General features: G+C 38.2%; 1 protein-coding gene across 1 annotated transcript; it reads right to left on the reverse strand.

The window, feature by feature from the left end:
• Positions 1 to 643: 643 nt before the first annotated feature.
• LOC130924171 (E3 ubiquitin-protein ligase RNF38-like) lies at positions 644 to 22949 on the reverse strand. Its single transcript, XM_057850574.1, has 12 exons — positions 21803 to 22949; positions 8893 to 8945; positions 8443 to 8624; positions 6632 to 7028; positions 6275 to 6415; positions 5963 to 6154; positions 4776 to 4937; positions 4579 to 4682; positions 4258 to 4339; positions 4055 to 4176; positions 3743 to 3842; positions 644 to 1891 (listed from the first exon to the last, which is right to left on the reverse strand). Exons 1-12 carry the CDS (start codon positions 22083 to 22085, stop codon positions 1829 to 1831), a joined length of 1881 nt encoding a protein of 626 aa, XP_057706557.1. The 5' UTR covers positions 22086 to 22949; the 3' UTR covers positions 644 to 1828.
• Between the last annotated feature and the right edge of the window lie 1339 nt (positions 22950 to 24288).

A 24288-nucleotide genomic window follows, 5' to 3' on the forward strand; every position in this document is an offset into this window, starting at 1 on the left:
CCAAAAATTTAAATAAGCCAGACTGGAGTATAAACCGCAGGATCCAAAATGAAGGGAAAAAAGTAGCGGGCTTGTAGTCCAAAAATAGTGTTTTTTTTTGTTTTTTGTTTTTTTTTAAAATTATCATCCATTGAATCTCACTTTGACATACAGTATTTTGTTTGATCAGTGTCTAAGGTTGATTTTTATTTACCCCTTTACCGTAATTTACAAAATGTTTAATTGAAGGTGAAGAGGCGTGTTGGGCAATGACATTGGTTACTGTTTACACTTGCTGCACAGCCATTAGATTATGCTTTAGTGTATTTTGAAACTATTAGAATCTATTACTTTTCAGTTTTTAAGTTTCAACTCTTTGAAAGCCTGACATAATACCCTTTCGTGTTTTAAACCACCCAAGTTGAGCCCTGAAGGTTTCATGTTTGTGTGAATAAGCCCCCCTTGTTTGCACATTGGTACTTTTATGGCTTCATCAGCTGTTTAGCCAGGGGATGCATACGTATACATATATATGCTCTACAACATCGGATTGTGTCATAAAATGCTGCATGTGCACTGTGTTGTCAACATATGTGACAGGTGAGCGTTGCAGGCCAAACAACTGTGGACCGTCACATACTGTACATGCAAAGGGACTTCTTGTGCTGAGGCGAAAAGTAATTATAGGTTTAATCCATGAAGTGCATTTATACATCAGAATCTCCTGTATTCCATGAAATATATTTGTTTCCTCCTTTGGCAAGATGGGGGGAACCAGATTGATTTCCTGCAGATTTTGACGGACTGTAGTCTAGCAAAACGTCAACACCATCTTGTGGTCGCTTCAAGAAACATGCCACCTCGATAAAAATTGAGTAAAACATTTACTGAATACTGGTGGGGAAACGAAGTCATTTAACCTGAATGTGCACTGTAAAACAAACCTCAATGACAAACAAATATAGAAATACAAAACAGTTTCAAAATTCAAGAAAATCTAGAGAACAACTCAATGGAGGGTACAATCAAGTGGAAGGAAAGAAATATGTCCAACTTTAAAAAGTTCATATCAAGCTTTTTATTTGGTATACATTTATACAGTATATATATTTATATAGATATTTATATAACATGTGCCACCGCAAAGTCACAAACACAAACATTCAAACCAGGAGGAGAAATAAAAATGTCTAATGTGCTTAATTTCATTTTAGGTCTGTGAAGCGCTTGTAATAAATGAGTGGAGACAGGAATGAGGTAAACACCAGGCAGAACAAACAGTCGCTCATTATGGTAAACAAAATTGCAAATTCAAAATGAAGCATCAACTTAAAAATATGAAAGTGGTAGCACGGACCCTTGAATCAAACTAGAGAAAAAATAATTTCATTATACACATTGTTATACTGTACATAAAGATACATACTTTATAGTGCAGGAACGAACAAGTGTAGTAAATCATTCATGAGTTAACATTAATTGACTGACACACAGTCATACTTGCCCACATGCACACCCACACGTTCATGCTCAAATCTCTAGAAAAAGTCACAATCAAACCCCTTCCACAGGCTTGCATAATAAAGCTGGCCAAAATACATGTTAATTCTTATGGTATAAACACCAACACACACTGTAAGTATGCAAAGTAGGAAGTTCTGTCGTTGAGAAAAAAAAAGATATAGAGAAGACACACATCTTTTATAGAAATAATGGAGGAAATGGCGTGTCTGTTTGCAAAGTGTGTATTCAATCATGTACATGTATGTAACAAGTGACACAAATCCAGAACAGGCAGTGCTCAACATGTCAAAAAAGACCATTGTGTCCATTGTAGCGCATTACGCAATCACTCAGAGTCTCTCTGGACCTCGGAAGCGTCGGCCCTACAAATTGGGCAAGTCCGATTGGCCTACGGAAAGAAAAGAGTGGTTTATTTTACAACTTTAATAATGCACCACCTAAAGTACTAGGAAAAAAGATCACCAATAAATTTATATTTTCAAAGTTGTCAAATACAGGGCAATATTGTGGTGTACAATGTTTTGTTCAAAGCTGAATTTTGGTCATTTCTACAGTGCACTTAAACTGGAGGTGTTACAAACTGCTTAAAATAATCAGACCGCCTTCTAGTTGGGGAACTGTGCAAACGACTGAATGAGAACTTTTGTAAAGCAATACTTTCAAATGACTTAATCTCAAATGTAATCGAAGTGTGTAGGAGATTCAAAACCCCCCCCCCCCCCCCCCCAATTGCACGTGGTCTCATCGCATTGCAAATTTCCACCAACTGCGGGTATGCGTTCAGAACATAGCCCCCATGATGCAGGGTTGAATCTAATCGTGTGTTGACAATCAGCTGGGTCTCTCAAATGCCAGCCCACAGATCAAGTGAGATATCAAGTCTTTTATCAGACTATTTATGAAAGTATGTCAGCGAGTGAGTTTTCACACAATTGTAAAATAGTGCTAGAGGCTTCATACAAGTGCCATTTACTTGCGGTCTGGACAGAAAGGGAATTTTGTTGATGCTAGAGGGGATGGAAAAGTCTCAACGTTAGCAAAAACGGGGAGCTGCTTGATTTGTTGTACGCTGTAGCTCTGGTCCAGTCGTCATGGTAACTAAAGTTATATACCCTGGATTTGCCTAAAAGAAAATTGTTTTGTAATTTGTCAGGAATATCATATTAGGGCAGCAGCTATCGATTATTTAGGTAAACAATTAATCTATCCATAGTTCAAATAATCGAGAAATCGGATTACAGACATTTAATGCGCTGCAGAATCTATTTTAGGAACAAATAAACAAGTGTTTATGATACAATAATATTTATTTTTGCTTGCTAAGATGACACTTTCAAAAGTGCATTAAATGTGAATTTTAAAAATCCTGAGCATTTCCTTAAATGATGTAGAATTGCGCTTTCATTTCAAAATATCAATAAATGCATTTAAAAATAAATTAAAATACCTTAGCCTCTAACGAAATAATAAATGAGGATCTAAGTACAACAAAAGAACAATTGGCTAACTTGCACAGCAAAAGGTCCGCTAGTTTGAATTCTATAAAATGCAAACGTTTCTTTTTACAATGCTCTTAACAAATCTTTCAAACACATATTCCCACAAAAAAATTGCTGAGTATACTTCTAAACTGAAAAACAAATGTATAAACAAACATATTGGCTCGAACAAAAACATACCTTGTGTTGGTCTTAACAGGGAGCAGCTGGATTCAGTCATGTTAGTTATGGCGTATTCACTGTTGCCACTAGAGGGCAGTGTATCCACCCAAATCAATAAAACTAAATGCAACATTTTAAAAACAAACCATTACAATGTCACAAATTAAATCCTTGAAGCTGCAAAACTTAAGTTGAAGCTTTATTCTAATCAAATTACTCAAGTTATTCAATCGTTGCAGCACTAATTGCTATTGTCTGTATATCATACTGATGTGAATATTAAGCTGTAATTCCTCATCCTTTAAGTATTTTGACTCAAGAAGGTCAGTGACTTACACCTTGGAACTGTTTAAAATTGGAGGGGAAAAAAGAGATAATGAGGATATGACTCCTTATATCATTTACAACTGGGCTCTGTGCATTTTCTATCTCATTATATTGCTGAGTAAATTTACTGACATAGACTTAAAGCATGGATTATTTTTATGCATACATAATATCAGCTGAAGGTAACTGAGAAGATATTGTTATGTGCTGCATTACAAAGCGTGCAAGTCGGCTCCTCAGCTGGGACTTACTCTCAGCCACTTGTCGACACACTTCCCGTGGAACTCGTGGCTGCAGGGCAAAACTCGCAGCAGTTGTCGAGACTCAAAATCACTCATACACACCACACACCTGCAAGACAAGAAAAGGAGCACAACAGGCCTGACGTGACAAATTGAGCTAGAAAGAGCTTCTGAGGGAGCAAGTCTGCTTATGGAAATGCTTTGAATGGGTGGTCCCAAAACCACAAATAGAGGGTGAATAAAAAAAAACATTTTTATTCATCACCGAAGTTGTTTTAAAAGATCTATTAAGATTGTATGATGTCTGGTGGCTGCACTTACAGTGTTTGTTCTGACTGGTGGTTATTTGGGTTGAAGCGATAGGAAGGAAGCTGCTCGATTTCTCCCTTGGTAAGTCCTCTGAGTTTGGCCTCCCCGAGACGTTCGGCAAGATTGAGGAGAGCCTGCAACAGAAAAGAATTACCATCCAGACTCGGTTCAATAAAAGGGAAAATATTAAAATGAAAAGTGTTATATTGACAAACCTCATAATTTTCCACTTCTCCATCATCGACATCCAGCTCTAGACTGATTGCAGGGCCAGTTGGCTGGACTGGCAGCATTGAGCTACGAAGAGAGTTGAACAGTTAGAAATGCAACAAATGAATTTGGATTGAAAAGGCAAAATTAGCTGGCAAATCCCTTTTTTCCATCCAGCTCAAATGAGAAGAAAAATAGACCATTAGGCATATTTTCAACTATTCATCACCTTGCCAATAGCTAGCAGTTTAAAAAAATAATTATAATAATCACTTGAAAAGAAAATGCGTATTTTCTTGAAATAGGAAGCTCTTCACTTGACTCACAGGAAGTAAGGTAGTAGGCTGGGGTGATAAGGTGAAGGCGGCAGTGGCTGTTGCGAGCGGTACCTTCGGCCTGCGAGGCGACGAGGGAGGAAGTTCGGGTAGGACTGGGACACAATCGACACATACGCGTCAGCTTGTGGAGTATGGGTGACCTGACGGACATCCAACAACAAACTGGAACTGGCCTTAGCACTCACCACTCCAAAAAACTCTTGGGGCAAGGGCTCATGGGAGAGAAAATGGAGCTGTGTAGAGTGTGGAGTGAGGGCCGGGTGGGTGGCAGGGGGGTAGTGGAGCCCCGCACCCAAAGGCAGATGCTCTCCCAGCAGCTCCACGTCGTTCTCTATCCTCTGTAAAGGCTGCAGGAGGTAAATGGGAGGAAAATTCTACACTCACAGAACTGACAGACATATCAAAGCTGAAGATGTTGCTTGTGCTTTGTTTTTACTAACTGATAATGAGATTATCCCATTTTTAATAAATATAAGTAATGTTTCCATTGGTGTTTCATGATAGCAGTAGTAAATGTATCTGCTAAATGTGTCAAAAGCAGACACCAATATCCAAAATTAAGAAATGAAATGTTGATTTTTGTCTTTGTATCTTAAACCCAAATGTTTACACTCTACAACAAAACGCCTCGCTGTTGCATTACTTGTAAAAGTATTTGCCTTTTACAGGTTTAGGATTATAAAACCACCTGAAGGGAAGTCTCAAAATTGCACTTACTTTGCTCTTCTTGGCAGGTACTGTATATTCCAGGGATGTGAACGCTCTTCAGAGCCCATTTTTCTATTGTTTTTTTATCAATTACCTTTACTGTGGAATTTAAATGGATACTCTACTGCCATTTGAGAACAAAAATGAAAATGAAAGGAATGAACTTTAATAGGGAAATTCTAGGGATGTATTTGCTCCGATCCTCGGAGCTTTATTATTTTTTTTGTCTCAGCCGTGACTTCATTAACTACATATATTAACTAAATGCGGGATTATAAATAGCTACTTCTCCATTATTCGTGGACGTATTTGGTATATTCTAGGTATGTAAGTATATGTATCGATCCCGCTTGTAATTTTTTCTCTCAGAGCTGATTAATTAGTTTTGAATTTATCATTGTCTGTACGTTCCGGTGTTATCAAGCAGAGGGGAGATGTGCAGTCGTAATTCATTTTGTACTTTTTTTTTTTTTTTTTTAAAGCAAGATTTCTTCCAAGATTTTAAATTGATTCACAGTGCAAAAAAAGGCAGGGGATCAAACTACCAGAATGAATCCACCACACATCTGGATTTTGTCATGTATTCCAATTATATTCAAGTGCGTGAGTGCAAAAATTTAATATCATTATTAGAAATTATTATTATTAATTATTTGCTACTTACTGATCGGGCCTGTTGAGTCGTATAGGGTCCGAACTGGCCAGGCTGCGGCAGGTGAGATGGATGGTGTGGAAGATGTGTGGGAGGGTGGGGGAGGTGGGGCGGTGGGGGTAGTAGGAAGGCTGGGTCACTGGACAGCAAAGAGGGGAACGCGTAGGGCATGGGAAGGTGCTGCACCGAACAAGTCTGCAGGACCTGACAAGAATTCGGAGATAAAACAATATAAATGACTTGTTGCAAACACTACCTGGTGACAATAAGCAAGCAAAGTCTGAAAAAGTCACAAAAAACTGGCTGCACTACAGCAAAACTCACAGGTGGGGCGACATTACAGACAGGGTAGTGCTGTCCACTGAAGACTACCGAGCATGCTGGAATCTGTTGCGGGGCTGTGCGAGGTGGCAGGCCAGGTGGAGCCCCCGGCGGGGACACAGGATACGATACTGGAGCAGAACCCTAAACATGGAAACCAAAGACTGAAACCATTGTTCGGTCTGACATTCATCTTACAATGAACACAATGCAACAGGAGAGTTTTAGATTGGTAGTTTAATGAAAATTGTTCCATTTGAATTCAAACTATTCATTGATTACCCGTCCAGCTTATCGATAGGCAAATGTTAAACCAATCGAGATAAAATGATCCAACGTTAAGTCATCACTTAGTCTCACCTGCTCCTGGAGATCTAACACCCCGCTGCTGGGTTGCTGCGATGGGTGGGGGTGCAACAGTCGGGGAGAAAGGTTTGAGGACGGATGAAGGGGCCTTGGGGAGGGGTTTGGGGGATGGTAAACTTGGCGCTCTTCCATTCCGGGTCCCGGCCCTCTGGGGGGTTGCTGGCCAAAGGCAGTGTAGCCCTGAGGTTGGGCTGGGTGACGGTAATTCTCATCTTGGTGGACCGGTGAAAGCCCATGGTGAGAGTGCAGGTGGTGATGATGGTGGTGGTGAGGGTGAGTGTTAGGGTGATGATGGCTGTTGTTGCTATTAAAATGGTGGTGGTGGTGGTTGTGCGTGTGGTGATGGCGAGTCAGGCGGTCTCTGCGGCCACGCGGGCGTCGCATTGGAGGGCTGAAGAGGGAAAAGAAGAGGTTGTGGCATATGTTATGTTGCCCCACGTACTAGAAATAATAGTGTATTTTTTTTTTAACCTAAGTACTGAAATAAACTTGTATGGCTTTTAGTGGATATCTTAAATTCTATAGTTGTGCTCAATACAGGGTTCTAACACCTTTATCATGTTGAAATTTAATTAATTTATTTTTTTATTTTTATTTTTTAATAGAAATAGAATATGATGCCTTTTCAAGTACGCAAGCGTCTTCCAAAATGTTTCACGACGCCATAGGCTCAAGAAATTTAGTTTGAAAGGGGCCAATTCTGGACCCACCGTAGGAGGGCGCATGCTCACCGGCAGTGAGCGTTTTTGGGTAAACTAAGCGCGTTCAATGGCAGAGCTGCTGGCGTAGTGATAGCATGCTGTTTGGTGGACATAGAAGTCTATGGCCAAGGAAACCTTGATTATTGCATTTTCTTGAACTTTAGGACACTCAAAAAATGGCTCTCACACCTCCAATCGCTAAGCTAAATGATATCTCGGTGTAAGTTTGTTTGGAACTGTAGTTCACAACAACAACATAAAACTATTCCGTTCTCACCGAAACTAGTGAAGCTCTTAACAAGGTGATTACTTTCCTACTCTTGAAAATAAGAGGCTGTTTTCTTATAACAAGGGGAAACGATCGAGCGCCTGGTGAGTAGGCAGATTCCTAGCAGCAACAACGCCGAGCGAAGTGGCTCCCAGCCGGATTAAACTGTGAATTGCAGTAAGGGGTGTGGAGGTCGCAAAAAAAAAAAAAAAGTGATTGAAAGGAATTGGTCGTGCGATAAAAGTATTGTACTAAACCACAGCAAATGCATATGTATGCGTGTTAATACTACTGTATTTTTATACTGTTTGCTTGATTAAACTCCAAAGTATTCACGCACAGACTCAAATGCACTCGGGAGCGACGACTTGACATAGGACATGAAGGGAAAGCAACTTCAGAACGAGCGTGTAGCAGCGATGAAGCAAATGTATTTTATTTTCCTTCATTTCATAATTTATGTTTTTAGACAGGGTGCTGAGAAATATTGTGTGTCTAACACTTCTAAGTATTTTCAAGAACTTTATGCAAAATTCAACCATTTTTCAAACCTTGGAAGCATGACAGTAAAATCCAAGCATTTTCAAGGATTTCACGAACCCATACAACCCCAGTTAATATTCAGGCCAATATTAAAATCTTATAAATTGCAATGTCAACCGTTTTTCTGCTGTTGTTTATCTGCAAAGCGATTTTTTGACCAGACTTCAGACATCTTAAGCAAAGAATGACTTTTCACCTCCCTAAAACAAACAAAAAGGTTTCAGATTTCCTCACTTAAAACACATTCAAATCAAAAGTGGCACAATATATATGTCATGTGCGTTTGTGCTCACCTTCTACGATTGCGGACAGGTGTGTGACATCTCTCTGGTGCATAGTGGGCATGCGGTCGGCGACTAGGAGGGAGCTCCCAGGGGCGAATGGGAGAGGACGGGGTAGCTGGAGGGGCAGCACTTAGATCTAATATGGACTGCTGGGAAAGACGTTGCCTTTTGGGGCTTGGGCTATCTTCCATCTGTACACAGTGGGCCAAAAATGGGTAGTGGTTGGGTAACACAAAATACATAAATATAAGTAAATACATACAAAGGTGATGCAAAAGTACGAATAAAGGAGTAAAATCAGAAAATACCAATCAGAATAATACACAAAATTGTTTATGATCATTTTCTTTTTTAATAAAGATACTTATTTAAAAAAAAAAAAAAAAAAAAAAAAAAAAGCAATAAATTACAAATTAGGAGTAAACGGACAAAATGCAACAATCATGTTTCCTGACTTACTTTGTCTCGATCCTCACTGAAAACGTTATCTGGATGAAAGTGTAGCACTCCTCCTGAGGCAAAAGAGAAGGAGAGAGAAGGGGAAAAAATTAATCAGATAAGATGGTACTGAGCAAAACAACATCACAAGACACAGACATATGCCTGCTAAGCCAGCACGACACGCAGGCCGCCTCAATCTGATTTTCCTGTGCTGGATCACAAAGGATATGAAACAGTGATTGGTCTGTTACTCCAAATACAAATGGGCATCAGACCTCTACCTAGTCAATCAGTGTTGCGCTTCTTTGGTCTGCCAAGATTTTCCAATGGCTACTTGAAAGAAAGCTGAAGGAAAGGAAGCTCTCTGGATCTTTCTATATACAATGTATCAAGAAAAAACACATTGAACACTTGCTTTTTGAAAGGGTTCTCAACTCACAACTGTAAAGCCACCTTTAAATTTTTACTTTGTTATCTCCAATAAATTGTAAACCCAATTTTCAATGACACAGCAATACGTCTTCTTAACCCACCCAGAAACAGCTGTGGGAGTTTGTACCTTGAGGTCACAACAAAATGATCTAGATAAAAGATACAAAAGCCACTTGGTTAAAGAAAGAACAAGAATAGTGTAGAGCGCAGTCAGACCTAATCTGAATGACACCAAATGGCACGCGTTCATAGACTGCTAGCCTGAATTTTCGATAAAATTCATGAATTACAAACAGATTATTCTGATGGACCCAAAGGTCCGAGGTTGAGCAATGTTTTTGATTTATATTGGATATGGCTGTAAGCAGAAGCACATGTTAAAGAAAAACCCAGTGCACTGGGAGTTTGAAAATAGAACATTTGACTTAGCCCACCATACAAAAATAAACCCAACAGAAGGCTTCTTAAAAAAATAAATACATAAAAAAATAAAAATAAAAATAAAACATTTAAAAATATTTACGTATTAGAACTTCACTGGACAGCACTAAATGCTGGATAAGTCATAAATATTCATACTTTTCCTCTGTTATAGGTTAGTTAGCAATCACTTAGCCCCAGTAGGTAGTTATGCCCCCCCCCACCCGATACTTCCCAAATGTTTCTCATTCAAGGTTCGAGAACCACTATTTTCCCAAATTTCAGCTCAACACAATGTTTTTATTCTGTACGCTTCTACAAAGCAAAGCATCAAAATTGAATCAAAATTTTGCTTAATTTTGTTTTCAAAGACACTTATTTGGTTGATGTACTGCACTAACAATTAACAAATAGCACAATAATGTAATAAATGTGTTCTGGAGGAGAACAGTGCTAGGCCTGCTATTTATCGGACAGGGCAGATGTGCAATCTGGATGTAGCACATGCACACATATTTTTATGCAGCATGAAAAGAAGTCCTTCAGATGACAAGATTTTGGCCTGAGCAAGACCCGAGATATATTTCATCACTAAAAAAAAAGGGGGGGGGGGGGGTAATCTCCCCCTTCTTTCCATGTCTCCCTCTTCCAGCAAGGCTCCTCAGAAAACCCCTTTGTGTTCCTTTGCAGAGCCATTCTGGGGCCATGTGAAGTCTGCCGATAGCGACGGCTCAAAGACACCCCACTGGTGACTGTGAAGAACAGAGGTAAAGAGTGCTGACTGACCAGCTGACACTGGACGCAACACGCTGTCTTGTATCTTTCTCCATCAAATTTTAGACCTAATGGGGGCTTTGTCCCCCGTACATGTTATGGAGGGGCCAAAAGAGTGGACTCTGCGGAATGTGAATGGATTCTGCCAGCAAGAAAACAACACAATTTCCTCAGGATATTGGTGTTGGTGAAGAACTGCACTATTTATTCCATGTTTTTTATTATTATTAACTTTTCCTTCAACCAATACCCAGGTTGGAGTTAGACCTCAAGCTTAAACAACAATATACTGTATTGTGTTTAAAATATAAGCAAAAAAAAAAAAAAAAAAAAAAAAAAAAAAAAAAAAAAAAAAAAAAAACCATAGAGAATTACTCATCCTTTCTATAATGCCGATTCTTCAATGGGGTAGCAGGATGCCAAAGCCTAAACATGGACAGGTCACCAGCATTATCGCAGCACATGAAGACAAACGAGCATTCACACAGTGAAGAAAGTGAAGATTTTGAGCGCTCAAACCTCATCTACATCGTACCCCTATGTCACATCAGTCATTTTTATAACAAAACACAATGCATATTATGTATATATTGTAATGTCTATTATTTTTGTTTTAAGTATCCTTATTGGTTGTGTTTAGACTGTGGGAGATGGATTTATTATATTCATTATGATTGAAAAACATTTGGAAAATAACCCCCCCCCCCCCTTTTTTTTTTTTTTAAAGCCTTGCACCCTAAAAACATAGATGCTACCCTCTTAAATTGAGAACCATCACACTTAATAATCTCAATATACTGTAATATTTATTACAAGATAGGCCTGATTTTTATCAGTGTTTAGAACAGATTCCTGCAACCAACATTGGGATTTGTTTGGTTTTAAGATGCAATGTGAAGGAGACCATGTCAGTGAAGCACAAACAAAAAGACAAAAAGGGAGTCTGAACAAAATGTTTTTTTAAGCCTGCAGTGGCAAACATTGGTATAATAGGGCCAGGCAGTTAGACCATTTCAGACTGGACCGACACTATTAAGTGACATGTCACGCCTCTGACTGTGGAACATTGGCACACGATCTAAAATTCCACACTGGAGGGAGCATTAGGACGATTTTTTTTGGGTCAGCGCGGCCACAAGACAACATAATAGTGGTAGTTATATTTAAGGCGGTATTGTGTAGACGAGTTCAAACGGGCTACAGGATTATTATGAGTAGGAATCACATAGCAACGGCTTACAGCACACACAGTAGCAACTCCGTGATAATACAGAGTTTTAATTCCTCCATAAATTGAGGTAGCCAAAGACAGCAAAATCACAGAAAACAAAAAGTTGAAAGTTTAGACTCAAAGTGTTGCCTTTAGATAGGACTAATCACATTATTCTTTCCGCTCAAAGGAATAGGAAAAACCATGAATCTATCTACAACCCCCCAAAGATTCTTCAATTTGTACTTTCAGTTATGAAAAGGTAGCACTCCATAACATTGTACTTAAAAATAAAGCCAAGTTAAAAACGTTTTTTAACGAGAACAAAATACTCTATAATATTGTATTTAAAAATACATTTATAACGGTGTAATTAAACAATTACAAAGATTACTCGTTTTTTTTTTCCACAGTGCAGCAATTGAATGGTCAAAGGATGCTCTTTCTGTACATAATGTTCATTAAGCTGCCTCTGAGGTCATCGGTATGACACTAATTGTTGGGACGATAAATCCAACCGAATGTCAGTTCGAAAAAGTGGGAGCTATGAAAGCATCAATAACAGGCTTCTCAATTGATACAAATCCTCCACTGACCCAGAGATCCATTGATTGCCGAGCTGTGTACCAGCTATCATCAAGCAGGGAATCAGTTGCCCCATGCTTTACATTGTTTTCATTTTTAAAACACCGCGAGCACTCACTCGCGTAACAGTCATCGCACATGCAGACCAGTAGAACTAACAAGTAGCAACATGACTGCAGTTACCACAGACGTCAAACTGACTGCATGTGAGAACCAACTTCAAAATAAAAGCCAAAATAGGTACTGCTTAAATGTTAAGCATGAGGTATTTGGCTTTTCATTTGGAAGATGGCAGTGACCTACTGTTGGCTTACTTGGCTAGCCACCCAAAATCCTTGCACAACTTGACACAATGGGGAAGGCCATTTGGGGCATTTGTCTCGGTGGCAGAGGCTTGAAGGCTTCTATATTGGTTTGGTTGCTTGCATGGTAGTGCAAAACAGATTTGGGACCATTGCCCCTGAGAACTGCGAAGCTAGATCTGATTGGACGGTCCAAATATTCCAAGTCAGGTCCATTTTATTTATTTATTTTTTTGAGCAATAATAAGCTCATTGATATTCTCTAACATACAGATTGTGTTCAAAGCACTATGATGAAAGGTTGCATGTTTGTTACTAGTGCTGCAACGATTAATTGATTAACTCAAGTATTCGATGAGAATAAAATATTCGAATTAAATTTTGTTGCTTCGAGTATTCGTTTAATTAAAGTGGTGTTGTAATGGTTTATTTTGAAAGTGTTTGCATTTAGTTTTATTGATTAGGGTGGATACACTGCGCTCTGGTCTGTCTCATTTCAAATGGCTGAATGCAACTGCTCTCTGTTAAGACCAACATTAGTTTGTTTTAATTCATTCGTGATTTAGTTTATAAATATGTTTAGCCATTTTTTGTGGGAATATGTGTCTGAACCATTTGTTAAGAGCATTGTTAAAAAAATTAAGAATAAAAAATAAAAAAAATAAAGAGCATTTTATAGCATTTAAGCTAGCGAATTTTGCTATGTAAGACAGCCAATTGTTCGTTTGTTGTACATACCGATCCTCATTTATTTATTTTTAATTTTTTTTACCGTTTGAGGCTAAGCTCAGGTATTTTAAATTTTCATGTTCCTTATCCGATTACTCGATCATTCGAACTAACTAGTTCATCGATTAATCGACTACTAAAATAATCGATAGCTGCAGCCCTATTTGTTACCCACCTAATAACTATTGTGTTCAAACATGAGACTGTTTTACTGTACTAATATTTTTCAATATTTTCTCATCCTAGCCTACAATTTTTAATTGTTGTCAATACTTAGCCAATACTTTTCCTAAGATTTTCTTATATGAAAAAAAAAAAAAACTATGCTCAGCACTGAAAGGCCTTTTACAAATTTAAAAATAATTTAACAATGTCATTTTATTTATTTACGTTCTTTATAATTGATGTTTATGAAAAAAAAAAATCTATTATTGCTTTATTTCCACATCATATTGATTCGTATCGCTTCTGACCTGAATCAATCAAACCGGTATTTCTTTGAAGATATCATCTAACTGGATATTAAATCACAACTCTATGAATCATGCCAGAGATACTTAACACTTGTACTAATATTATTGGTTCTTCAGAAATGTCAGGGAATATATAATTGCACCTACGTTTATACTGTTATTATAACATTTGATAAAGGTTTTTAAGTTTGCGGTTATATAAATAATTCAATTTTTTTTTTTTTATGATTCTCATTGCTGAGCCAAAAAGTAAGGTTTGCAGGAAGACCCTAGAATAAAAAACACATGATGTAGCATATTTGACAATTTTCAGCTCCTGTATCCTTTTTGTACCGCTAAACACACAACAACTCTAGAAACGCATGGGCAATTATGTTACAGCAGGGTTAAAATGAGAGTTGAGTTTTACATAACTAAACCTGTAAGGCAAAGTGGTTGCTTTCAATACATTTTTTTTCTTTATGTTTAGTTTGACAACTAACCGCCTGACAAGGCAAACATCATGAAGCCTCTTTTTTAATCATTTGTCAGTATTGTACTGTATCTGCTTGTAATGAAATAGGCATTCATGTCACTGCCATCATTCAGTGCTTGTATGTCAAATATTTTCCCGCAGCTCAGAGCATTAAGTAATTGTCTGAACGGCAGCTAGTAATTGGAATAGGACACTCGTATGGTAAGGCGCCTCAGTGATTCTGATTACTTTTTTTTTTCCCCACATTGTTAGTATTCTCACAAAGAACTTCAAGAGGTTGAAATTGTTTTCACATCACAAGTATGCCTTATCAGGATTAATTAGTGGAATTTCTTGCTGTATAAATGGGATTGGAGCCATCATCTATGTTGCAGTGGATTAAATGTATCCAAACTTTTGGACTGGCCTGTATTGCATTTGTGTATATATATGTACATACATACATATATATATATATACATACATATATATTATATATATATATATACATACACAATATTAAAATACAAAATAATGATTCATAACAAAAACATTTTTAGACCTTTTGGGTCATGTAGGCCACACTTGTTTACATACCAGAAATATGAGGTACACATATGTGGACGCTATGTCTTTATGGGGTTATAGTTACTTGCTCTCTGAAGGGTTATATGAATCTGTGATAAATGTATTTTTTCCTCAACAATGTCACTCAAAAGACAATGACATTTTCCCAAAATTTATTATTGAAGACAGATTTTTACACAATTAGAGGATACCGAGTGCGATACAAATGCAAAGACCACGCATTAAATCGGACTAAGAGCAGTTTCAAAATTTTTGAGAGAGGCAAATATTTCACTGTATTATGAGGTGCAGTACTCCAAAACCAAGGGCTTAGGTTGGCATAGGGACGGTAGGGACATAACACTTCCAACTTTTCAGGATGCTCAAATTGTCCCCACCAACTTTTAAGCAACCTTATTTGCATTATATAATGACTTCAGCTATATAGGTAATTTAGACGGTCTTCCCATATGTTGTAAGAACAGAATTGAACCTACCATTATTAAGTGAATTACAATACTTTAATTATTTTCAGATTTGCATTGACCCCTTTTCCACTTGCCGAATGAGCTAGTCCATTTTTTCCCCTAAAACACACATTTGATTTGCTGATGACTTGACCCCCCCCCCCACACACACACACACACACGCATTCACCCCCCTGACAGAAATACAACATGCCGCCTCCTCCGCCCCCTTCAAAGACAAGGGATACTAGAAGTTTTTTTGCCGTCAGCAGCAGTCACTGTAAGTAATGTAAAAATGTAAATGTTGTGCAGGTGGGGAGCACACAACTAATTTTGCTACTGAAAGTCCGACCTGCATCAGAGTTAGCATAAAATTAATCTGTGCAAATTTTGCGAACCCAACAAGAAAGTTGCTTTGAGAGATATCCTTCAGGCTGTTTCCTATTGTTAATGTTAATTAAACTAAGAAATGTGGTGAACCAAAGTTTACCCCCTTCTCCCCAGTTTCCATTATTTTATTTTATTTATGTGGTCCTAAAGCAGCCCAAACGAGCTTTCATTTTTGTTGAGATTGGCTGTACTTGTAGACAAAAGCAGTGGTGAAGGAAGTCCTGAAGGAAGACTCCATTTTAATTTATTAGGGCCCGAGCACTAGGCGTGCGAAGGCCCTATTGTTTTGCAAAGGATTATTTATTTATTTTTTATTTTTATTTTTTTCAGGGCAAATGAAAATGGCCAATTTGGAGGCCTGAACATGCACGAAAAGTCACCAAAATTTGCACATAAATTGTAAATTTCGATAATTTGGCAACGTTGAAAAAAAATGTAACAAAATGGCTCAGTGGCGCCCCCTTGAAATTTTAAAATTGGCCAATAACATTAGGGTCTGTCAACGTAGAGCAATGAAATTTGGGGAGTCTATACCTTGTCCAAAACCACTCCAAAAAAGCATTGGCACTCATATTCCAAACCCAACAGGAAGTCTGTTATTTTGGATCGAATATGAAATTTTTATCGATTTACAGGGTGCACATTTGAGGCCTTTTCGCCGAGGGAGTTAGTTGGATCATCTTCAAAATTGGTAAGACTGTTCAGGAGACATATGAGGTCTTAAGTTTTTAAAATGGTGCGTTTTCATTCACGGGTCTGACCTGGGCGTAGTGCCAAAGTCGGCCATTTTTTCGGCAAAATGACAAATTCAGTAAATGACTAATAGTTCCTTCACACAACGTTCAATCTTTTTCATATCTGGCATGTATGTGCGACATCCCACCCTTAACACGAGTGCATTGAAATATTACCCATTAGGCCTAGCGCCCCCTAGTGAGAACAGGAAATGCCTTTTTTTACGAGACAGGTTCCTCCTCCAATGAAAAAAAATCTGTTGACCTCAAACCTGCATCAGGGGAGCCTTAAGACCTGTGTTCAGGTGCCTGATGAAAAATATTGAGGTTTTGTTGAAGCGGAGGGGTCCAAACAGGAAAGTGAAAATGACCGTCAACAATTTGTCTCGCAAAAGACTTTGAACAGTCATAACTCGGCAGATATACAACATATCTGCGCCAAACTTCCCGTGCTTGTTGAGAGTCATACTCTGAAGGGTCTGGTAGGGGTCATTTGCATCAACTCTACAGTGACAACTAGTGGCGACAGAAAGGAGTTTTAAAAAAGGCCTTTCCTATTGGGTTTTTTCAACGTAGAATATTGAAATTTGGGGAGTCCATACCTTATGCAAAACTGCTCCAAAAAGTCTCTTGCACCCATTTTCCAAATCCAACAGAAAATCGGTTATTTTGGATCGAATGTGAATTTTTTTATCCATTTGTAGTAAAGTATACATTTGGAGGCCTGAACATGCACGAAAACTCACCAAATTGTGTACATACATGCGGCTTTGCGTGGATTTCGATAATCTTGCAGCGTTACAAAAAAATGTTTAAAAAATGGCTCAGTGGCGCCCCCTTGAATTTTTCTAAAAGGCGTTTCCTATTAGGTTTTTTTAACGTAGAGTTATGAAATTTGGGGAGTCGATACCTTGTGCAAAACTGCTCCAAAAAGTCTCTTGGACCCATATTCCAAACCCAACAGGAAATCGGGTATTTTGGATCAAATGTGAAATTTTTATCAATTAACAGGGTGCACATTTGAGACCTTGTCACAGAGGGAATTAGTTGGATCATCTTCAAAATTGGTTAGACTATTCAGGAGACATAGGAGATCTAAAATTTTCAAAATGGTGCGTTTTCATTCATGGGTCTGACCTGGGCGTGGTGCCAAAGTCAGCCATTTTTTTCGGCAAAATGACAAATTCAGTAAATGACTAATAGCTCCTTGAAACAACGTTCAATCTTTTTCATATCTGGCATGTATGTGCGGGATCCCACCCTTAACAAGAGTGCATTGAAATATTAACCATTAGGCCTAGCGCCTCCTAGTGGGAACAGGAAATGCCTTTTTTTACGAAACAGGCTCCTCCTCCAAGGAAAAAAAATCTATTCACCTCAAACCTACAAGAGGGGAGCCTTAAGACATGTGTTCAGGTGCCTGATGAAAAATACTGAGGTTTGGGTGAAGCAGAAGGGTCCAACAGGAGAAGTAAAAATGACTGAACCCATTTCGTCTCACCATAAGTTTTTTAACAGTCATAACTTCTACAACACATCTGCGCCAAACATCTCGTGCTTGTTGAGTCATACTCTGAAGGGTCCTGTAGGGGTCATTTGCATCAACCCTACAGCGCCAACTAGTGGCAATAGAAAGTCACTAATTTTTTCTAATATATGTCCAGTTCTTTTGAGGTTGGTCATTGTAATTTCAAGACCTTTTGTAATACTTATTTCACGGCCCATGTCCACATGTCTCTATCTGTTGCCGTGATGACCCTTTGTTCGCCATTAAAAGGATTTTTTTTTTTTTCCCAGAGACTCAGGCAGCTTATAGAGCCACAGAATTTGGCACACTTGGTCGAATTGGCCCAGTTAGAAGATTCATTTTGGTTTTGAATAAGGGCTTGGCTGCACAGCTCAGTAGCGCCTCCTTTTTTGTAGTACTCTTTCCAATAGGGGTTTTTATCTATTAGGTGTGTGAATTTAAAGAGGCGACTTTCGAGCATGTTAGGTTCTAAAGAGGTGATTAGAGAGGACGATCTGCCACCACCCTGACCTGCACACTGTCCGAGTTGCGTGACGTCCGAGTTGCGCAAGATTGCGAGGGCCCGTTCAGTCCTGCTTGCAGGCCTAGTTTTTGTTATTCCCTAAGACTTTTTTTGTTGTTTTTTTTTGCGATGTTTCATTTATTTAGACAATTTTGAGTGGTATTAATACTAAGTTTTTTTGTTTTGTTTTTTTGCATTCCTGTATACTTAAGAGACTATTAACAAGTTTGTATTTCTTGTGTATGATAATATAATTTGTGTTCAAATAATGCAATTTAAATTTGCTCATAAAATCCAGACATTTATTCTGGAAGTTTTCATAATGTTTTAGTAGTTTTTAAAAACAAAGGTTTGAGTCTAAAGGTGTGTCACCTAAATCAATACATATGCACTGCAAAAACCCACCTCCTTAAAACTGAAAAAAGAAACTTAAATTCTCTTGTTTTCAGTGTAAATCTACTAGCAATAAGTGAAATTATCAGCCAGTGCTTCAAGTAAATTTTACTCAGATTTCTTGAGATAACAAAAATAGCTAGCTGAAAATAAGCTTGACAGACTTATTTTAAGCAAAAAGTTTGTATATTTAATCTTAAAAAAAAAAAAAAAAAAAAAAAAAAAAAACTTGTTTGCCCGAAATCAAGAATGGATTGTTCAAAATATTATTTGAAAGCATTTTTTACTTGATTTAGGTGAAAAATGACCGACTTTTAGATGCATGGGCTTAATAAGTACAAATACTAATATTTACTAAAAGTGGAAGAATCTGACACCTCAATCTGTTAACTAGCCTTTAACACTTAAAACAAGACGGATAAAATTATTCGACTAGATTTAAGAAAAATTATCAGATTACAGGACGTTATACTGTAAATTTGCAGTGTGAATGTATGAATCATGGGTCAGCAACCGACAGCTCTAGAGCCACATGCGGCTCGTTAGCGCTGCTCGTGGCTCCCTGGAGCTTTTTCAAAAATGTTTGAAAATGGAAAATGGGGAGGAAATATATTTTTTGCAGGGCTGTCAAAATTATTGCTTTAACGAGCGGTAATTAATTTTTTTAATTAATCACATTGAAATATTTGACGCAATTAATGCACATGCCCCGCTCAAACAGATTAAAATGACAGCACAGTGTCATGCCTACTTGTGACTTGTGTTTTTTGTCTCCCTCTACTGGCGCTTTGGTGCGACTGATTTTATGGGTTTATGCACGGTGAGCATCGTGTAATTATTGACATCAACAATGGCGAGCTACTAGTTTAGTTTGATGGAAAATTTTACACATTTTATTAAAACGAAAACATTATTAGGGGTTTTAATATAAAATTTCTATAACTTGTACTAACATTTATCTTTTAAGAACTACAAGTCTTTCTATCCAATGATCGCTTTAACAGAATGTTAATGTTAATGCCATCTTGTTGATCTATTGTTATAATTAACAAATACAGTACTCATGTACATTATGTTGAATGTGTATATCCGTCTTGTGTCTTATCTTTCCATTCCAACAATAATTTACAGAAAAATATGGCATTTTTATTGATGGTTTGAATTGCGATTAATTACGAATAATTTTTAAGCTGTGATTAACTCGATTAAAAATTTTAATCGTTTGACAGCCCTAATTTTTTGTTTTAATGTGGTTTCTGTAGGAGGACAAAAATGACACATTCTTCTAATTCATTAATATTGTAATTAAGTTCAATTTGAGGTGGTATCGTACAACAGTAGTCACGTGCTATAGGTTGCACTGCATAGAAAATAAACATTTAATCATGAAGGCTCATTATGTATTTGTAGCCATCTTAGGCATTTTGTTAGTAGGCTATTATAGCTAATATAGATAAAGTACATACAGCATGTGTTGCCTTCATTATAAGGCTTATATACTGTAAGGCTTTTAATTTTTTGCAGCCCTAGACATGTTTTTTTTGTCCAATATGCCTCAACGTTTTGGGTTTCCGAACCCTGGTATAATTCAATACAGATTTACTTTGCATTAATCATTTAGCTTATCAATTAATTAGGTTCTTAATTGGTGAGAAATGTAGCCCTGACTGCCGTTCACCCAATCTGTTTGTACAAAAAGTGTACAAGCAGGTTATGTTGTTATATCGTCCCTACCAATATTGAGACCAAACCTACGCCCTTGTCTAAAACTGAACATTTTAATATTGTAAAAACAAAATATGCGTCGTGGAAGCACTGTGTTGGCTCTAAGACTGTGGAGGTGAGCATGAACATTGACTGAAGACATGTCCTGTCTACAAAACAACACAAAGGGTTTTTGTTTTAACCACAGCTGGTAAGCTGACGAAGCCCAGCGGCTTCCCTCTTTCTCTAAATCGGTGGTCGGCAACCTGTGATTTGATAGCCACATGCGACTCTTTAGCGCCCCCCTAGAGGCTCCCTGAAGCATTTCAGAAATGTTTGAAAAAGATGGTTGAGGGAAATATTTTTGTTTTGATATGGTTTCTGTAGGAGGAGAAAAATGACCTTCTTAACGTTTTCCAACGCTTTAAAAATACGTAGAATAGATATTAATTTTTAACATTTCTGTCAACAAGATTTGCATCATAGCCTGCGACACACATTTCTATCAGCAGGGTGGGATGCCAGGCAGGTGGCTATTGTAAACAAACCGGCAGCCGAGTATCCAGTTGGGAGTGAGAGAAAAAGTGTGATTCCATTACCAGAACTTAGAGGAAAGCAAAAATAGATTTAAGAACTTGATTGCATCACCATACTCCACTACTGCTGCATGTTTTGTTGCAACCCAAGAAATAATAAAGCGTGGAAAACCGTTCAGATGGTGAGTACATGAAGGAGACATTCATCAACATAGCAAAACACCTATTTGCAGACTTCAAAAACAAAACAGATAATAAAGAAAATCAAAGACATGCCCATATAAGGGGCATGTTATGCACGTTCCATTTTATTGTTTTTCTAAACGTCAAAATAAAAATATCAAAAATCAGATTTCTTTATTGCATTTCTATAATTTCATAAAAGCAATGAAAAAAATCAGTAATATTGTAATGAAGTAAAACTTGGTGGCATCATACAACAGAGTAGTCACTTTGTGCGTTGGATGCACAGCAGGGAAAATAAACACGGCTCATTATTTTTAGCCATCTTAGTGATTTTGATAGTTGGCTAATATAGCTAATACAGATACATTCAGCATGCGTTGCCTTCATTATTAGGCTTATTTAAGGCTTTTAATTTTTTTCTGCTTCAGACATATTTGTTTTTTGGTCCAATATGGCTCTTTCAACAGTTTGGGTTGCCGACCCCTGCTCTAAGGTATGGCGTACAAATGTATCGGTGCATTTAGCAGGCCCACGCCACTTACCAGTGCCGGGGTGCCGGTGGGCTCCGTGGCGTTGCGCCCCCGCGGCCAGGTAAGTAGTCGGCTGCTGCGGCTGACTCTCCGGGAATCCACCGCGACCACCATGGTGCGCAGCCCAGACGGCATTGTTCTGCTGCGGGAAGCTCATCCCTCCTGCTCCGCCGGCGTTCATCATGCTCCCGTTACTGAGTGCGTTACCGCCGCCGCCGCTGCCTCCCGCGGGGTTGTTCACGGCGAAATGATAGAAGCCGGACCGAGATCGAGACCGTGTCCTTGGGGGGTCCATGGCTGGATGGAGCGATGAGGAGGGCGGTGGGGATGGAAAAGTAGTCGAAAGTCTCCCCCAAAAGAGAAGGGAACCTCCCTCGTCAGAGGCGTTGCAGTTTCGCGTTTACAGCAAGTTAGCACGAAAGACGTCGTTACTCTAATAGTGCAACTTCATGCATTTATAACTATTTTAAACAACGAATTCAACACTGTTAAATCGCCCAGAAGTGACTTATGCGGTTACAAAAAGATGTTGACACTAGCATAGAAGTCTCGGGTTCTCTATTGTCTTTTTTCAGCACGGGAAGCACGGAAAAACGTCGATGACACACGAATTCAACACATTCGGTTGATTAAGAATTGCCTTGTGTTGGAAACACGCCTAATTACTGGTGCATATATCAATGAGCCGTATTGGGCGAACTAAACCCCTCGTAGATGCAACATGGCTAAGCTACCGAGCGTTAACGACAAGACAAACAACGAGAGCGGGTTGATACACTATAATCCACACTTACTTTTTAGATTTGAAACAACACCAACCGAGAAAAGTTGCCCAAGTAGTGCGGTTGCAGCTCTCCGTGATGGCAAACTATATTGGCATGTTAATTAGCATAATGTCGGCTCCTCCAAGACAGCACAAGCTAACAGGAAGCGAGCTCTGGCATGAAAAACAAGTCCTACATCGGCGACATTAAGCAGAGACAAAACGTCGTACTATGTTGACGGAGGGCCGGTAAACGGTGCTAATGAGCGGCGATCTTCAGACCGCGTTCTTCCACGGGCACCGTGCGGGCGAAATAGGAAGTTTTTTTCGCGTCAATTAAATCCCCTGCTCGCGTTCGATATCAAATGTTTTCTCCGGTCAGCAGGGAGTGTAGTGGAGATCAATCAATGGGAGGGTCACACTATGTTCAGTCACCTTTAATCGATCACCGATCAACTATACAACGTGTATTTGCCTCATTTTGGGATAAGTAACCCAGTTATAGTATATTAGTATTTTAAATTAGTATGACAATACAATAAATGCGATTAAATAGTAGAATACTTGATTTAAAGCGTAAATTTAGCAGCGGTTTCGATTGCTAATGCCTAGCTTCCACATCACGTCCCTCAACTTATTAATAATTCAGCATCTTCAAACCAGAAATACTACAGTACGAAGTGTACTAAACCACTTTGAAAGCAATAGGTTTAACGTTGATATTTCGACCACCAAGAAACTCTTTTATTTTCTTACGCTATCATCATGAATGGCAAACGATTCTACGTGGCTACACCAGCTTCCATATTTCATGCCAATGTATTTACAAAAAAAAAAAAAAAAAATTGGGGATAATTTTTCGAAAGCATACGTGTTTTTGTTTTTTTTAATATAGTCCTTACCTATTGAAAAATAAATCTTATAAATCCACAAAACTAATAAAAACACAATGATTTGATAAATAATAAATAAAAGTGTCCATCCATCCATTTTTCTTTCAAAGGGGATTCCAAAGCGATCCCAGGCCAGCCTGGAGACATTTTTCATTTCATTAAGAAAATGATAATAATAACAACAACAAAAATAATTGAAAAAAACAAAACAAACACTTCAAATAAATAAAGATTTTTTAAATTCTAAATAAAAATTAATAAGAATAGTTACCATTTGTTTTAGTTTTTTTTTGTTTGTTTGTTTTGTTAAGAAATGCAAAGAAAACATTTTGAAAAAATAAGCAAGAGAATGTATTATTAACTCATTGCTTACCATTGACAACAATAGACGTCCAATTCATTTAAACTGAGTGTGGCTGTGAATGCTCATGTTTCGGTGCCATTGACGACGGCGTTCAATGTCCAGTGCATTTTGACCGGTAGAGGCTAGCAGTGAATGGGCTTCAGCCCTCCCAGACAAAAAGTGTGTCGCTAAAGGGTTAAAATCCTTACGTAATATCTAAGTAGAAATTGCTTTTATTGTAATTTATCATCATTTAGACCCAGTTTAAGGTCAGTGTGTGTTATTCACATCTTCGTGATCATAAGCATTCCTTGCATCATTGTCTATTTTAGTTTTGCTGCATCCTGTTCAGCTGACAACAACAGCAGAGATACAAATGGGCATCTGACTGTTGATGTTGTTTATGAGCATTCTACATTACTTTGATAGTTCTATTGAAGTGTTTACTTTCCTTGCACCTTTTCTTCTCCCATCTTGCATGTTTGTCCTGCTACCTTCT

The sequence above is a fragment of the Corythoichthys intestinalis genome, chromosome 11 (assembly GCF_030265065.1).
Source record: "Corythoichthys intestinalis isolate RoL2023-P3 chromosome 11, ASM3026506v1, whole genome shotgun sequence".
NCBI classification, from domain to species: domain Eukaryota; kingdom Metazoa; phylum Chordata; class Actinopteri; order Syngnathiformes; family Syngnathidae; genus Corythoichthys; species Corythoichthys intestinalis.

Bases quoted from the DNA above. Each gene is read 5' to 3' on its own strand.
- LOC130924171 (XM_057850574.1), bottom strand. From the start codon at position 22,085: ATGGACCCCCCAAGGACACGGTCTCGATCTCGGTCCGGCTTCTATCAT. The intron at 7,029-8,442 runs GTGAGCACAAAC...TTCCCTCTTCAG, and splicing joins CCTGTCCGCAATCGTAGAAG to CCCTCCAATGCGACGCCCGC. The intron at 4,683-4,775 runs GTGAGTGCTAAG...ATTGTGTCCCAG, and splicing joins CCCAAGAGTTTTTTGGAGTG to TCCTACCCGAACTTCCTCCC.